This window comes from Podarcis vaucheri (assembly GCF_965113315.1).
Source record: "Podarcis vaucheri genome assembly, chromosome: 17".
Lineage (NCBI taxonomy): Eukaryota > Metazoa > Chordata > Lepidosauria > Squamata > Lacertidae > Podarcis > Podarcis vaucheri.
This window is the reverse complement of record NC_138755.1, coordinates 35,848,988-35,866,731: the sequence shown is the minus strand read 5'-3', so window position 1 is coordinate 35,866,731 and position 17,744 is coordinate 35,848,988. Positions and strand designations below refer to the sequence as shown.

Genomic DNA, 17,744 nt, shown 5'->3' with positions numbered 1-17,744 from the left:
CACTGGCGTATTTGTCTTTTTTAGAAAACACTTGTAGCCACAGGAGGAAAGTTATTCTTCAACTTACGCCATAATCCCACAGTGTCCATGTAGAGGAATTTTTTCATCTATACAACATCTTTTTATTCTTTTTTCAAGACAGGACAGCACTATAATGATGAAGACCTGCCGATACAGAAGAACAGTCATGAGGGGAGTGAAGGCATCCTTTGATCATTGAGAAACTAATGAAGAATTACAATTGAGTTATTGTCCCTAAAGATGGACGCTCAGCCTATCAGCTCAGTTAACCTCTCAGTTAATTAAACCAAGTCAGGATGTTCCTGATGAATTTCCCCATCCCTGTTTTGGAAGTGTGTGACTGTTGGGTCATGTCAGGGAACTGCCATCAGAGGCGAGAGGAGAGGTAAGACGCTCCAGTGATGCAGGGGAGGGAACTAGCAAGGAGATAGAGAGAGCTTCCTCTGGGGAAGGAAATCCAGGGGACACCAGGGAGGAAGGAGAGGCGGAGAGGAGGCTCCGAGACTCTTCCAGTGAAATCAGCGGAGAGAGCACTGGACCTCCGCTTGGCACGCCCACGCTGCGCAGAAGGCTTCCGCGCAGAGAATCTAGGCAGAGGTAAAGGTAAAGGTAAAGGTACCCCTGCCCGAACGGGCCAGTCTTGACAGACTCTGGGGTTTGTGCGCCCATCTCACATCTATTGGCCGGGGGCCAGCGCTGTCCGAAGACACTTCCGGGTCACGTGGCCAGCGTGACAACGCTGCTCTGGCGAGCCAGAGCCGCACACGGAACGCCGTTTACCTTCCCGCTGGTAAGCGGTACCTATTTATCTACTTGCCCCCGGGGGTGCTTTCGAACTGCTAGGTGGGCAGGCGCTGGGACCGAGCAGCGGGAGCGCACCCCGCCGCGGGGATTCGAACCGCCGACCTTTCGATCGGCAAGCCCTAGGCGCTGAGGCTTTAGCCCACAGCGCCACCCGCGTCCCTTATCTAGGCAGAGACTTGGCGTCAAAGAATTTCTATGTTGGAAGAAATTTAGGAGACGCCCACTCACGGATTCTGCCAGTGACTAAGACAGTCGCGTTTCAAGGGCTGTCAAACCAGGGAAAGTTTTAGCTATACGTTTAGCTCGGAGCAGTTTGCAGTTTACGCACAAGCAACCCCAATTCCCATTACAGGTCAAGTTAGCGATATTGATTTGTACGCTGCCGGTGGGTTCTTGTTGTTGTCTTGTTGGGCTACGGGTGTAATAAAAGGGAGCCACACCGGGGTGAAGGCGTCCTCTTTTACAGTATTGGCCTGAATATAAGCCTCATCCCCCCAAAAAAATTAAAGTGTGGCTTAAATTCGCAACCTTACAAAAATTGGCTTTTATGATATCGCTGCTGAAACAGACATACAATAAAATGGAATGGATGTGAGTGGCTGCAGAAATTTAAGGGAACGGCTTATATTTGGGTATTGACTTTCTTCTCCTCCCCCCCAAAAAAAAAATTTAAAGGTGCAGCTTATATTCTGGTGCGGCTTATATTCAGGCCAATACAGTATTTGTCCCCGTGTTGCTTTCAGTTTGTTAGTTGGTGTTACGGTTCCAAGGGGTTGCTCGAGAGCAAGCAGGCAAATGCCCCCCTGCTCAGCTGCGAAGCCTTACTTTGGGTGCCAAAATAAACTTTATCTGTCCAGAGCGCCTCTATTCCGTGTCTTGCTCATTCACTGGCAGAATCTGTGAGTGGGCGGTCCTTAAACCTTCCCCAGCAAAGTAGTTTCTTGACGCCCAGTCTGCGCCTCCCCTCTCGGCGCGAAAGCTTACTGCGCAAGGATGGTGTGGGTAATGGGGGACCTCTCTCCTCCCCGCTTTGCCCAGGCAAGGTGTCCTGGCACCGCATCGCCTCCTCCGAGCCCTGAAGCTCCTCTCCACTAGAGGCGTGGCTTCCTTCTTCCGCTGAGGAGGTGCTGCTTCCCACAATCTTTGGGGGCTCTCTGTAATCCATCCGGCTTTTCCCCTCTCCCTCCTGAGCCGATGGCAGTTCCCTGGCAGTTACGGTAGCTTTTCTAGTAAGGCTGTTTCCCATCCAATTTGGTACCAGTGGTTATGAGAAGTTGGTAAAAAATATCAAAGTTTCAAGCTCTAAGGTTGTCGTTATAAGATAAGATGATAAGAGAGTAAGGTAACGTAATGATAAAATATTATGAATTATGGAAAGGATTTGCTGTTACAATTATTAATTAAGATACAAAAGATGGGAGGAGGAGGAGGTCATGGAAAGAAGGTAACGGAAATTTGAAAGTGATGGTTTTATTTTCTCTTTTTCTTTTTGTGTTTTTTTTTCCTTCCCTTTTTTGTAATGTTGTTTTTCTCTGTATAATTCAAAAATTTTTGTGTTTCAATAAATATTATTATAAAAAAAGAACAATTTGGTACCAGTGGTTCATGTTCACTCCTGACAGGCCCCTGCACTATGATGCTTCCGGCAGCTGAGAGTATGTGGGTTGTAAGCTCTTTATACTGCAGAGCTCTCCCTGTGTTTTTAGTTCTGGCTCTCTGCAGCAAGCAAACTTAAGATCAGCCTCTGCCAAATTCCCCAAATTAAGCAAGGGTATCAATGCCAAAGTACTGGTAATTATGTCTGCGTGTGCCCGTTAGTGTCCAGTGCAGAACCCAAGAGTAATATATGAGATCAGTATTCCATTTTGTGCATTTTTCAGTATTATACACAGCCACTCTCCTTCCAGTCTAATGCCAGCCTCAGTATCAGAGTAGCTCTGTATTTCGTCAGTCATAACTCAAGAAAGTACGATAATTGGCCTACTTACTGCTGGAGGAAGAGACAAATGTATAAATGCCTCCGTTTCTACTGAATCCTCACAAGAGGAATTTGAGTTGTCCATATCTTCAGAAGAAATATTTAGGAAACCTGTTTCCCTGTAAAAGAAACACAATGGTAAATAGCAGATACGTTAGATGATATACAGAGTTCAGCATCTTAAGCCAGCTTGCAAAACTCTGGTCTTCTATATGCTGGCAATGTCTACAGCCATATGCCCCAAAGTTTGATAGCCAAGATACGTTTTTTAAACATAATAAAAAATAAAATAAAACTGGAAGCATGCCAATGCTTACAACCAAAAGCATTTAATTTTGGGGATGTATATGAATAAAAACTTCTCACCTTCAGAGTACCGCCCCCTTCCCCACTATGCTCCTACATGTGTCACTGTCCTAGATATGCCCATATCAGCTCGGACAGAAATATGGAGGGCACCATCCTCTGGGGGATAGGGAATTCTAGTGCTTGTCTGCATGAGGACAGAAGCGACATGTTTAAACCACACAAAGATGAGTCAGAATATTCTGATCACAGCAGAAGTGAAAGCAAAGCAGTGGGCAGTCTCTTCTGCATTTGTTTCCCACAGCAGACACTTAGTTCCCTTATATGGAAGTGAGAGCTGGACCATAAAGAAGGCTGATCGCCGAAGAATTGATGCTTTTGAATTGTGGTGATGGAGGAGACTCTTTAGAGTCCCATGGACTGCAAGAAGATCAAACCTCTCCATTCTTAAGGAAATCAGCCCTGAGTGCTCACTGGAAGGACAGATCCTGAAGCTGAGACTCCAGTACTTTGGCCACCTCATGAGAAGAGAAGACTCCCTGGAAAAGACCCTGATGTTGGGAAAGATGGAGGGCACAAGGAGAAGGGGACGACAGAGGACGAGATGGTTGGACAGTGTTCTCGAAGCTACAAACATGAGTCTGACCGAACTGCGGGAGGCAGTGGGAGACAGGAGTGCCTGGCGTGCTCTGGTCCAGGGGGGTCATGAAGAGTCGGACACAACTAAATGACTAAACAACAACAAGCATGCTAGCGTTGGCACATGTGTTGGGAATTCCTTCTCTGGAGCAGAGGTGGGGAACTGGCAGCCCGTAGGCTGGCTCAGGCCCACCCAGCTGTGTCAAATCAGCCCTTCAGACACACAACTGCAACACACCCTCCACCACTCCATTAGGCAAAGGAGTGAGGAAGTGCTGGACAGAGATTGCCGCTTGCTCAGTGTACATTGCAGCACTCGGGAATCATCAGAAGTGGGTTGTGAGACCTTCCACCTACGCCTCCTTCCAAAGATCCCTGGAGCAACTTAAAAGACTTCCCTTGCCTTTCCCATTAGCAAAAACGAGGGTCAGGGAAGTTGGCTTAATCAGGAGCCACCACCTCAGTGACCCTGGAGCACCCTGAAGCAACCATTCCCAAAGGCTCTCTTTGCCATAGCTCAGCTGTTTCTCAATTGGCTGCAAGGGGGTGATTTTCCCAACTGACTCATTGATCAGGAGCAGGATCATTGAGTGGTGGCAAAGAGGGAACTGCTCCTCCAGGTCCCTGCTCAGGTGTGTGTTCCTCCAATATGTTTCTCCAGTGTCAAAGCCATGATTCTTCAACATCTACTTCGTTGGACTGGTCATGTTGCTCAGATGCCTGATTATCGTCTTCCAAAGCAACTGTTCTATTCCGAACTTTAAAAATGGAAAGTGTCATGCTGGTGGTCAACAAAAGAGGTTTAAAGACTCTCTCAAGGCAAATCTAAAAAAATCTAGTATAAACACCGACAACTGGGAAACACGGGCCTGCGAGCACTCCAGTTGGAGAACAGCCTTTACCAAAGGTGTCATGGGCTTTGAAGATGCTCAAACTCAGGAAGAAAGGGAGAAACATGCTAAGAGGAAGGCACGTTTGGCAAAGCCACACCATAATCAATTCCCACCCGGAAACCTACGCCCCCACTGTGGAAGGATGTGTGGATCCAGAATTGGCCTCCACGGTCACTTACAGACTCACCGTTAAAACTATGTTCTTGGAAGACAATCTTATTTGGCTACAAGTGATCACCAAAGAAGAAGAAGTGTGTGTTTTTCAGCACTCTTGCAAGTGTCGGCTGACTCCCACGCGAACACAGCACCAAAAGACTCACATCCCAATTTTCTTCAGCAGAATGTTGGAGGGTATGCAGTTTTCTTGAAAAGGCAAAGTCACATGGCCTGCTAAAGGTGCTCTGGCAGCGGGGAGCCATTAGGGGAAAGAGATGCCTGGTTCCTGCTTGTCATAGTCAAGATCTTCAGGCCTGGTGGTAGATGGTATCTCTGCTGCTCCTCCCTATGGGGTTGAGAGCCAGCAACTGCTCTTCATCCTACAAGATGGTCTCATAAGCACCCAACCTGGACTCCCATGCCATGACCCAGGAAATGCCAGCTCCTGACATCTTCCAGACCATGATGAGTGTTGACAATTCAGCCAGGACATAAATGAAGTTATATGCAAACGAGGGCAGGGCTTGTGTACTTTTCATAGACACGTAGACGACATGCCAGTATGCACAGACTTGTCATGTCACAGTGACATGAAACGACAGCTGCTGAAATTCCCTGTGTCTCATATCTGGAGCTAACAACCTCAGCTCCACGTAGAAACCCTTTTGCAGAATTAAGACTTAATGTCATGGTCTCTGCCTTTTCAGATGGCCGTTATAAGAAATGACCCTTGGAACGGTGTCTTGTCTTTACGTATTTTGCAAAACTGTCACAGATGATATTGACCATTATATTACTTGATGTCCATTTTATAAAGATCCCCATGAAAAACATTTGTCCCAACTTTAGTTGCAAGACGAAATCTGTTATACCTGGTGAGTTTGTATGCTTCCTGCTGTTTGATAATGAAAAAGATGCTCCTTTGCATATTTATCTGCACTGGCAAGAAGTCAAGAGCTAAATTTGTGGCTCAGTTCTGAATGGTCTATGCAGAACTGGCAAAACTGACATACAAGCTACGGGACAAGGATAACTGTGACTTTAAAGATGAATGGGAACCCTTTACAAAGTATTTGAAGACACAACAAAGCGAACTGGACTCCTTGGCTGGTTTTGAATAAACATTCACAAACTTTTTATTGATAATTATTACTTAAATAGTTTGAGGATCTATACAACTGTGTAACATGCAGAAAACAGCATTTTTAGAGAAATCAAAGACTGGAACTGAGGGAAGTCGGGGGGTGGGAGGGGAAAAGGGGGAAAGTAAGGATGATATGTTTCTGGATAATATGTTTTCTTTTAATTTTGAATAAAAAAGTAATTTTAAAAAAGTTCTGAATGGTCCTTTTTGCTTTCTGTTTGACGCAGGTATATATAGCTACACAAATAAATTATTACTTTCCTACCTGTCCATCCACCTGTGCATACAATAGCCTTATTCTCCTTTGCATCTGGCCACTTGCAAATGCTGCCTAAAAATGCTGTAATGTGTGAACTGGTTGAAGCTGATGCAACTTATGCATCTCCCCCACCTGATGAATTCTACCAAGATGAGCTGCTTCTCCTCATCTCATAGAATCATAGTGTTGGAAGGGATCTTGGAGATCATCTATTGCAACCCCTTCGTTAATGTAGGATCCACGATGGGTCTGCGATGACGGTATCTCTGACAAACAGTGACCCAGCCTCTGCCTTTAAAACTCTAGTGAAGAGCTCATCACCTCCCCAGGCAGTCTGCTTCACTGTAAGGAATGTTCTCCCAATGTTTTCATACGCCTCACCATTCTGGTTCCTCTCCTCTCAGCGGCTGGACTGAGGAGGAATGATGGGAGCCGCTGCCGCCCCTTCTCCTGAACCTTCCCAAGGGCAGGGGGCCAGTATTGACTTAGAACAGTGGTTTGCAGAGGGGCATAGTCCAGAGGGGGAAAGCTGGGAAATACTGGGAGAGGAACAGCTAGAAGAGGAAACACCAGGAGAGAGACAGCTGGCAGATTCAGTGTGCTTGTACAGCGTTCCTGAAAGCATCCCTTAAAGGCAGTGGTGGGGAACCTTGTGGCCTGTCCAGCTGCTTTTTGACTCCAACTCCCATCAGTCTCAGCCAGCCAATGGCCAGGGATGATGTTCATCATAATCCAGGAGCAGCTGGGAGGACCACAGGTTCTCCACCCCCACAATAATGCGATTATCATGCTTGTGGTTAGTCAGATAAAGTTATCACAGGTGTACACAGGTGTTCACCTAAGACTAGACGGGCTTTGAAAGTGATAGAACAGAGAGCTCAGCAGAAACAAGTTCGGATTACCCGGCGTAGGAGTGACGTAGATAAATGGGGACGGAGGGGGTGAGCCTTTACTGGGAGCAACGCCATTTCTAAAGAGATATGCATTCATTAGGAGCCAGTGTGGTGTAGTTGTTAAGAGCAGTGGACTCGTAATCTGGTGAACCGGGTTCGCTTCCCCGCTCCTCCACCTGCAGCTGCTGGGTGACCTTGGGCCAGTCACACTTCTGTGAAGTCTCTCAGCCTCACTCACCTCACAGAGTGTTTGTTGTGGGGGAGGAAGGGAAAGGAGAATGTTAGCCGCTTTGAGACTCCTTTCGGTAGTGATAAATTGGGATATCAAATCCAAACTCTTCTCTTCTTCTTCTTTTATCTCTCGCTGTGATTATTAAAGAAACTAACTGGTATGAATGCTCCTTTCGTTTGATCTGCTTAATTGCTGCCACCGAGGGAGGGATCCCCTTTCCGAAAGCCTGACATCTCCTCTAGACATTGATCAATGTCGTCCTTAAAATGTGCCTCCCAGGTGCTGTAGTACATATGCAGCTTGACAAGCAGCCAAAGAATGCATTAGCATTGTTAGCACACTGTTGGCTCATGGTCAGCTTGTGATCCACTAATTCACCATTTCATATCTGCTGCTGCCAAGCCCTATTTTCCCCATCTTAGACTTATGCTTGTGCTTCTGAGTGTGTGTGTGTGTGTGTGTGTGTGTGTGTGTGTGTCAAAATCCAAGACTTTGCTTTTCTCTGTGTTGAATCCCACCTTGTTCTATTTTGGCCAAGTGCGCCAGCCTTTCAAGGTAATGCTGATTCTAGAACTCTATATGCACAGAAGTGGAAAGAAGAGACGATTCATAGAATCATAGAATCATAGAATCATAGAATCATAGAGTTGGAAGAGACCACAAGGGCCATCGAGTCCAACCCCCTGCCAAGCAGGAAACACCATCAGAGCACTCCTGACATATGGATGTCAAGCCTCTGCTTAAAGACCTCCAAAGTAGGAGACTCCACCACACTCCTTGGCAGCAAATTCCACTGTCGAACAGCTCTTACTGTCAGGAAGTTCTTCCTAATGTTTAGGTGGAATCTTCTTTCTTGTAGTTTGGATCCATTGCTCCGTGTCCGCTTCTCCGGAGCAGCAGAAAACAACCTTTCTCCCTCCTCCATGTGACATCCTTTTATATATTTGAACATGGCTATCATATCACCCCTTAACCTCCTCTTCTCCAGGCTAAACATGCCCAGCTCCCTTAGCCGTTCCTCATAAGGCATCGTTTCCAGGCCTTTGACCATTTTGGTTGCCCTCCTCTGGACACGTTCCAGTTTGTCAGTGTCCTTCTTGAATTGTGGTGCCCAGAACTGGACACAGTACTCCAGGTGTGGTCTGACCAGAGCAGAATACAGTGGCACTATTACTTCCCTTGATCTAGATGCTATACTCCTATTGATGCAGCCCAGAATTGCATTGGCTTTTTTAGCTGCCGCGTCACACTGTTGGCTCATGTCAAGTTTGTGGTCAACCAAGACTCCTAGATCCTTTTCACATGTACTGCTCTCGAGCCAGGTGTCGCCCATCTTGTATTTGTGCCTCTCATTTTTTTTGCCCAAGTGCAATACTTTACATTTCTCCCTGTTAAAATTCATCTTGTTTATTTTTACCCAGTTCTCTAATCTGTCAAGGTCGTTTTGAAGTGTGATCCTGTCCTCTGGGGTGTTAGCCACCCCTCCCAGTTTGGTGTCATCTGCAAATTTGATCAGGATGCCCTTGAGTCCATCATCCAAGTCGTTGATAAACGACGTTGATTCCAACGAAGGAGGAATGGCTTTTAAAAGTTATGGACTGTGCAAAGTTGACAGCAATGTTAAGAGATCAAAATGATGAACTTTTTACAGAAGAACGGAGACCTTTTGTTGGACCATTTGGGAAAGCACTACAAATGAAATCGCAGACAGGATTCGAGATAGGAGCAGCAGAAGAAAAATGATAAAGTAATTGTCTTAGACGGATTTTGATAATAGACGAGAATTTTATATATAGTGCAGTAGAAAAGAGTTCGAATTAAAAAACAGTGGAGGTGGGAGTGGAAAGACAATATATGAAATAATGTAACTATTTAATTTGAAGTTAGTTTGTAAAAATTCGGAAGTGTGTGTGTGTGTTGGATTGATTGTATCTTGTCCCTCGCACCACTGTGTTATCTGCAAATCTGATAAGTTTGCCCTCTACTTCCTGCAAAAATGATAACAAGCAGAGGTTGTAAAGCAGAGTCTTGTGGCAAGACCTCCCTAATTGGGGTTGTGGGTCCACCTAAGGTAATAAAGGTAAAAAGGTAAAGGATCCCTGGATGGTTAAGTCCAGTCAAAGGCAACTATGAGGTTGTGGCACTCATCTCTCTTTCAGGCCAATGGAGCCGGCGTTTGTCCACAGACAGCTTTCCGGGTCATGTGGCCAGCATGACTAAACCGCACGGAACATCGTGACTGAAACCAGAGCGCACGGAAACGCCATTTACCTTCCCACCGCAGTGGTACCTATTTATCTACTTGCACTAGTGTGCTTTCGGACTGCTAGGTTGGCAGGAGCTGGGACAGAGCAATGGGAGCTCACCCCATCGCAGGGGTTCAAACCACCGACCTTTTGATCGGCAAGCCCAAAAGGCTCCGTGGTTTAGACCACAGCACCACACACGAAAGCTTTTTTATTTCTGAGCCACCAACAGTAACATTGACCAGCCCGCATTTTTACCATATTGTCAACAAGGATATCGTGGGAGATCTCATCACGTGCTTTGCTGAAATTAGATGCTATGCCTTATTTGCTAACCCTGGGGGGTGATGACTAATAATCACCACTCATGCCAACCCACTGTGTACAAGCAAACACTAGCTTAGAAAAGGTTGTCTCTGTGGCCCTGTGTGTCTTTTTGCACTTTCCTGCTGGCTTAGCTTCCTTTATTTTCAGATTTGAACTCTCTCGGCTCTTAGCGTCTCAGTCAATACTGTATCAGACAGGACAGACTGCAAAAACAAGTGGACTCAGCTGTTCATCCTCCTGGCGTCCTGCCCGTTTGAAATCAAATAAGAACTCTTTGAAATCCAGGGCTGGGGATTATATATATCTACATTAAATATATATATAAAGCAAACTCCATTGTTGCAGTGTTGTTATTCCATGTCGGAGTGTCTCTATGGGGACCAACACGGATGTCCTCAAAGAGATCTGGCAGTGCCTTATATACTTCTAGGCCAGTGGTTCCCAAAATGAGAAGTACTGAGCCCTGGGGGGGGGGCAGTGGGATTGCCTAGTGGGGGGTGCTTAGAGGCAGGAGAGCAGTGAGGTACTGGAGGCATAAGTGTGATGGCCTGGGATTCAGACTCAGAGGCTGAACCTGAGGAATCCCAGCTTGCACAGGAGTCCCCGCCTCCAGAACCAGCTGAGCCGGGGCTGGGGCCTGAGCCTGAAGGGTCCTCACCTGTGCAGGATCCTCAGGTGCAGGCACCAGCTGAGTCTGCTCTGGCTCCTGAGGTGATGGAGGACCCATTGCCTGCAGGTGCTCCACTCTCAGCCCTGTTAAGGGAAGCTGAGGTTGCCTCTGGGTCCGGTAACCCTCCAGCCTCTCCTGAGCTGCAGAGGCTCAGGGCAGAGAGGCGGAGGGAACTAAGTTCCTGCAGGAGGAGTGCTCGCCTCCAGGCCAGAAGAGGCGAGTCACCTGTGGACTGGGGCCGCCCTATGCCTCGGGGCAGATAAAAGCCAGCCAGCCCAGTCCCAGGTTGCGGGAGCAACGTTGTTGGTTGCTAGTTCCTGCCCGCACCCTGTCCTGCTCTCCTGCCAGAGTTTCTGACCTCACCCGACTCCCTGCCTTAGACACCGCTTCAGCTTTGACGGACAGCCTCCACACCGCACCCTTGAACTCGGACTGGACTCGGACCTCGCTGCACGGTTAACCCTCGGGACAAGCACAATAAGTGACTGAAAAGCTGGCACCACCAGATCAAGTTCATCGGTTTTCATAGAAACAGAGAATTGTAGAGTTTAAAGGGACCACAGGGGTCATCCAGTCCAGTCCCCTGCAATGCAGGGATCTTTTGCCTGGTGCTGGAACTCGAACCCACAACCCTGAGATTGGAAGTCTCGTGTGTGTGTGTGTGTGTGTGTGTGTGTGCCGAAACCCAGAAGTCTCATTGTTGACTGATAGTTTTAATGGGATTTTGAATGAACGTGCAATTAATTTTTGCTGTTTTGAATTTTATCTCTCTTCCTTAGTGGGTCATGTTCTGAACAATGCTTATTACGGGCTAGAGGGCAGTGGGGATGAGTTTTCGGAACCAAGGAGATGGGGACCTGAAAAAGTTTGGGAAAGCATGTTCTCCCTAACAGAGAGCACGTGTTGCGGTGGGGGCCATCAGGCCACCCCACTGTTGCTGGGTGGATACGTTTGGATGGCCACAGGCAGTGAGTGGATAATTCGAGTCTCTGGGGAGATTTTGATGTTGCCAATTTGAATGAGGGGTCAAAGGTTTTAAATACTGGACACGTAGCTTTGGGCATCCTCTTGGGCTGCATGCACCGGATCACCCGCCCACCCTCCCTGAAAAGGGGGGGTTGGTTTGTCCTCTGACCTTGCTATGCTTTTGGGGCAGGGGCCTGGTAGGAATTTTATCTATTTGGCTGATTGGCTGTTGCCATTTGGTTTTTGCCTACTGCATAGCAAATTGTCACAACTTGTAAGGTTGGTGGTTAGGCATTGGTTCAAATTGGTTGGTGGAGGGGTAAGTGCCTACCCCTCCAATGGTGGTGCTGAAAGGGAATTCCATTAAAGGAATCTGGGGGCTTGCCATTCTTTCATCCAAGTCCCTGGCATCGGGCTTGGGCCGTGCAAGCACCTGGGAGCATGCGGGTGAGAAGTGAGGGACTGATGCCCAGCTTCATTTCTCCCCAATATTGTTTTCCCTGACTGGCTTCTGCTGGAATCCGGAAGTGAGTTCTGTCCCTGGGGCAAGGACAGATAGTCATAACCAATGCCTAAGCAACCACTCACATGTGTGTATTTAAATAAAGTTGTGGCCAAAATCATGCTAAAAACCTTAAACAAAAATTGATGTGTGGAGTGTGAGTTTATTTGGGGTGGCTTGCAGACCTTGACACACAACCTCTGTTCTAGATTCTCAGGCATACTGAGTGGGCTATTTTGGCGCTCACTTCAGGAACATGGAGGGTGAAACCAGCGCTGATATTTGGTCCTGTGTGGTGGCTTTTCCTCTCGGGTAGCTGCTGTAGCAGGAGGCGACTGGAGACAGATGGAGGAAGTCTGCCAAATGAGGAAGTCTACACGACTGGCATGACCCCAGTCAGAACTGACTTTCCTTCTTCTTCCTGCTATTGTTAATGGGAGGAAATCTCTCACTGGCACTGCGCTGTGTTGCGGTAAGAAAACCCACCAAGAACTGTTAGCAATCCAGAACTGGAATCAGGCATTCACTACTGTCATTGTACGCAATATAAAATGAAAAACTTGCAACTTTGGGGAGCAACCCAATGCACGTATTTAGTGCAAAGGGACTTTATTTTGAATTAGTATCAGATTCTTATGTAGCTAGAAATACTGTTTATAAGAGGCAGGAACCAGACTGGTTTTCTCAACTAATTTTCTTAAAAGAACACACAGAGGAGCTTATCCCACCATCGCTCACTTTTTGTTCTATTTTGCAAACTGCGTCACAATGGAGAACCGTAACAAAACACACAGTTTCAGATCTCTAATGCATAATTGTTAAAATACATGACTGGAAACAATTGACGAGCGTTAAAATCAAGCCAAAAGTAAAAACAACTATCTAATACAGCTGCTTCCAAAATCCAGTGTGGGTGGTGGGAGGTTGTGAATTCTCAAAAGTTATGAAAGTTAGGAATGAAAACCATATCATGTCTAAATCTATTAGATGTATTTTCCACGTACCGTGCGTTAATTTTTCCATGAAACTGAGATGTCAAACCTGCTTGTGCCAATTTTCAATAAAAGAAAAACAGAGGACCTTTTGCTGCCTGCAGCCAAGAGGAAACTAATGAGATTTCCAAGAAGGCATTTGGGGGCAGGGAAGAGCAAAAGGAGCTGCTTACAGGATGATCTGGTTACATACCGTATTTTTTGCTCTATATGACGCACCGGACCATAGGACGCACCTTGTTTTAGAGGGGGAGAACAGGGGAAAAAATTCTCCCCCTCTCTGCTCAGCGCCCCTTTAGCGAAGCGGCAGGAGAAACGGAGCCCCTTCCATTTCTCCTCCCGCTTCGCTGAAGGGGCGCTAGGCAGAGAGGGAAAACCATGCAGCGCCTCTCCAGCGAAGCGAAGCCTGGAGAGCAAGAGGGGTCGGTGTGCACCGACCCCTCTCACTCTCCAGGTGGCTATCCGCAAGCCTTCGGAGCACGGCGGGAACTCCCGCTGTGATCCGAAGGCATGCGGATAGCTGCCTGAAGCCCCCGGAGGCTTCAGGCAGCTTCAGCGAAAGCAACACGAAGCCTCCGGAGCGCGGAGGGAGCGCTCCCTCTGTGCTTCGGAGGCTTTGCGTTGCTATCGCTGAAGCCAAGGAGCCTGCATTCGCTCCATAGGACGCACACATATTTCCCCTTAATTTTTGGAAGGGAAAAGGTGCGTCCTATAGAGTGAAAAATACAGTATTTTAGAAATATGATCAAAGCTAGAGAAACAGGGCACAACCACCACATGTGGAGGTTAGGATCCTCATTCTGAGCATCCCTTCCGGCACTCAGGTGATAGGGATGGGTTAATTTTACTGGAGTGAGTGCTAGTGGTAAATTAGTTTAAGACAGGCTTTGCTCACTGAGGCTGAGATTGTCTTTGTGGTGCAGTGGTCCAATGGGAGCCCCAGGTTTAATCAGAAAAGCTTTCTCCCAGACCTGTCTCAGAAAAAAAACCCTCTGAACAGCGGCGTAGCGTGGGTTGTCAGCACCCGGGGCAAGGCAAGTAATTTGCGCCCCCTAACCCTTAACCTGCTGCCGCCGCCGCCAGCTTCTTCTTGCTGCTGCCTGGTCTGGTCTGGTGTGGTTCTCTCCCGCGCTCAGCGCTGTGCTGGGTGGCCGCTGCACTGTCCCTCCCCCAGATAGTCCCTCGCTCTCTCTCCGCACCGCACGCCTGGCACCCACCCCCTCCACAGTGGGCAGCAGATTCGCACAGCCAGCACTGCAGTGAGAGAGAGTGAGTGAGCCAGGTAGGGGCAGAGAGCTGCGAGTGCGAGCGCCCCCCCCCCAGATGTTGCGGCCGGTGCGGCCGGCCCCCCCTGCACCCCCCACGCTACGCCACTGCCTCTGAAGACCTGGAAACCACATTTCACATTCAACAGTATCTAATGCAGTTGTGAGACCAGCCCCTTCCTGCAGGTATGGACTGTATCTCTGGCACTCATTTTCTAAGGTTGTTGATGGTCTAGGGAATCCCACTGTACAGTGGTACCTCAGGTTACATACACTTCAGGTTACAGACTCCACTAACCCAGAAATAGTGCTTCAGGTTAAGAACTTTGCTTCAGGATGAGAACAGAAATTGTGCTCCGGCGGTGCGGCGGCAGCAGGAGGCCACGTTAGCTAAAGTGGTGCTTCAGGTTAAGAACAGTTTCAGGTTAAGTACGGACCTCCGGAACGAATTAAGTACTTAACCCGAGGTACCACTGTATAAGCTATTTGCTTTTTTTAAAAGAACACCTATAGGTCTGCAGCACTGATAGCCGATAAAATGACTTTTCTTCTTTAAGTTCTCAAGGTTCTTAATTTGGCTCAAGGTTGTCATCTGAACTGGCCAGATGTTTAACTGAGAATCGGTCACAATCAGTCCATCCTTTGGAAAATAAGACTTTAGAACCGTCTTCCCCCCAAATGGCAACTAGACATTTGTGGCGGTTCAAGTACTACTTGGATGGCTGTCTCCAGCGGGTGATGCTTGGGGAGTACGTTTTGACCCCATGGAGCCTTCTGTGTGGGGTTCCTCAAGGCTTAATTGAGGTTTTCGAGTCCACGGCTCCCTTAACCAAGTACATTCTTTCTGTGGCACCCCTGTGGGGCTCAGGAGCCCAGTTATGTCACCCCTTGCCAGCAGAGCTGGCAGCCTCTCACCCTTTTTCAAACACCCTCCCTTGTGGAGTGTTCCCTCAACCTCCTCTCTCCTCTCCTTGGGAGTCCTCTGGGCAGCTGCTGCCGCCATCCCTCCCTGGTCTCTGTGCTGCCCCCCATGCGAAAGAGAGGCGCCTCCCCACACTGCCCTGCAGGGGCCTGCGGAGGCGATGTCCCCACCAGCCTTAGTGGCCCAACAGAGACCGGCCAAAGGTGAACATGAGGCCAGCACCTTACCTTGGGAGGCAGCAGGTGCGGCAGCAGGCACCCCCGGGCTTGCATGGCAGAAAGCCTCCCCTTCAGCACTGAGCACTCAACTCCCAGACAGGCCTTGCACACAGCAAGCATCTGCCTTACTGGCTGTCTGGCCTCCCTATTGTCTGTCCTTTCCCAACAGCAAGGGCTGGAGGAGGAGGATCTGATATCCCGCTTTATCACTACCCAAAGGAGTCTCAAAGCGGCTAACAATCTCCTTTCCCTTCCTCCCCCACAACAAACACTCGGTGAGGTGAGTGGGGCTGAGAGACTTCAGAGAAGTGTGACTAGCCCAAGGTCACCCAGCAGCTGCATGTGGAGGAGCGGAGATGCAAACCCGGTTCACCAGATTACGAGTCTACCGCTCTTAACCACTACACCACACTGGCTGGCTGGCTGGCTGGCTGGCTGGGCTTCCTCACCCACTTGCTTGCTTACTCCAAAGTCACCTCAGCTCCTGGCAACCAGCACCCCATGGCCAGCCCCAGAGATACCACTTGCCTGGGGAGCTTATAGCCAGGGCTGCTGCAACAAACAGCCACACAAGCCTTTGAGAGGCAGAGACGCGAGAGGGCATCAAAGGATGGAGAAAAGGATGAGGGACAGAGGTCAGTGTTGCCTGCGGCACCCCTGACCATCACTCAAGGCACCCCAGGGTGCCATGGCACACTGGTCGAAAACCCCCATAACATCTACATAAAACTGCTGAGTGGGGTTTTGGAGTACGTTATCAGCATGGACAGTGTTCTCCAAGCTACCAGCATGAGTTTGACCAAACTACGGGAGGCAGCGGAAGACAGGAGTGCCTGGTGTGCTCTGGTCCATGGGGTCACGAAGAGTCGGACACAACTAAACGACTAAACAACAACAATCAGCAATATACTGATGACACACAGCTCTTCTTCTGCAAGTGATGGCAGTGGTAGACCGTTGTCTTCCCTCAATAACTTTGACTAGATGAGAGTCAACAAACTGAAGCTCAATCTGTTAGGCATTGAAGTTCTCTGCTATGTCCACCCACTAGTGGCAACTCAGGATGTGAACGGGATGCATTCCAGAGCTCCGTTCGCATCCCAAACAGAACGTAAGATGCGACAGCGCATCTGCGAGTGTGCGGGTCGTGTTTTGCCACTTCCGCGCATGCGCGCGACGTTTTGACCGTCTGCACATGCGCGAGCAGCGAAACCTGGAAGTAACACACTCCATTACTTCCGGGTCACTGCGGAGCGCAACCTGAAAGCGCTCAACCTGAAGCGTATTTATCCCGAGGTATGACTGTACAGTGGTACCTCGGGTTAAGAACTTAATTCGTTCCGGAGGTCCGTTCTTAACCTGAAACTGTTCTTAACCTGAGGTACCACTTTAGCTAATGGGGCTTTCCGCTGCTGCCGCACGATTTCTGTTCTCATCCTGCAGCAAAGTTCTTAACCTGAGGTACTATTTCTGGGTTAGTGGAGTCTGTAACCTGAAGCATATGTAACCTGAAGCGTATGTAACCCGAGGTACCACTATACTTAATACAATCCAGATAGGACTGTGGCACGATTAGTGAGTGATTCCCTAGATTAGATGGATGGGAGTTTGCCTGCTCTTGATGGAGTTACACTCACTCTGAAGGAGCGGGTCTGTAGCTTGGCGGTACTTCTAGATCAGCAGTTCTCAACCTGTGGGTCCCAGATGTTGTTGGTCTACAACTCTCATCATCCCTGAGCTCTGGCCTTGCTAGCTAGGGGTGATGGGAGTTGTAGTTCAACAACATCTGGGGACCCACAGGTTGAGAAAGGCTGTTCTAGATCCTTTGCTGTCACTTGAGACTCAAGTGCCCTCAATGATATCAGTTCCTTCCATCAGCTTTGCCTGGTGGCCCAGTTGTGTCCCTATCTGGACAGGGGTAACCTAACTTCTGTTGTCGATGCTCTGGCAATCTCTAGGTTACATTACATGTTGTACATAGGCTTGCCTCTGAAGATGGTGCAGAATTTGACGGCCAGGTTGCTCACCAGGGCAAGATGGTTTGAGCATATTACACCAATCCTGGCCAAACTCCACTGACTGCCAATTAGTTTCTGTTTTGTTTGTTTTTATAAGATATTTATCAAAGTTTCACAAATTATATCAACAAACACAACAATACAAATGAACACAAACAAGAAAAAGGAACAAGTATAATTTCAAAACCTTATTTTCTTAAAACTTACTTCACCGACCTCCTCATACCTCCCCTTTCTGCATTCCAATTTCAAATATTTAGTTCAGCAAATCCTCACCCTTAATTTTATCTAAT

The 17,744-nt window shown here is 48.1% G+C and overlaps 1 protein-coding gene across 3 annotated transcripts in view; it reads right to left on the bottom strand.

Annotated features, from left to right (window-relative positions):
* The window catches only part of LOC309521836 (stimulated by retinoic acid gene 6 protein-like), a 61,359-nt gene that overhangs the window by 39,049 nt on the left and 4,566 nt on the right, over nt 1-17,744 (bottom strand). For all 3 annotated transcript variants that reach the window (XM_082204866.1, XM_082204864.1, XM_082204865.1), the window contains exons 2-3: nt 2,814-2,922; nt 68-165 (exon numbers count right to left, since the gene is read on the bottom strand). In XM_082204866.1, the coding sequence (XP_082060992.1) occupies nt 68-165; nt 2,814-2,922 (207 nt within the window). The remainder of the gene's footprint in view (nt 1-67; nt 166-2,813; nt 2,923-17,744) is intronic.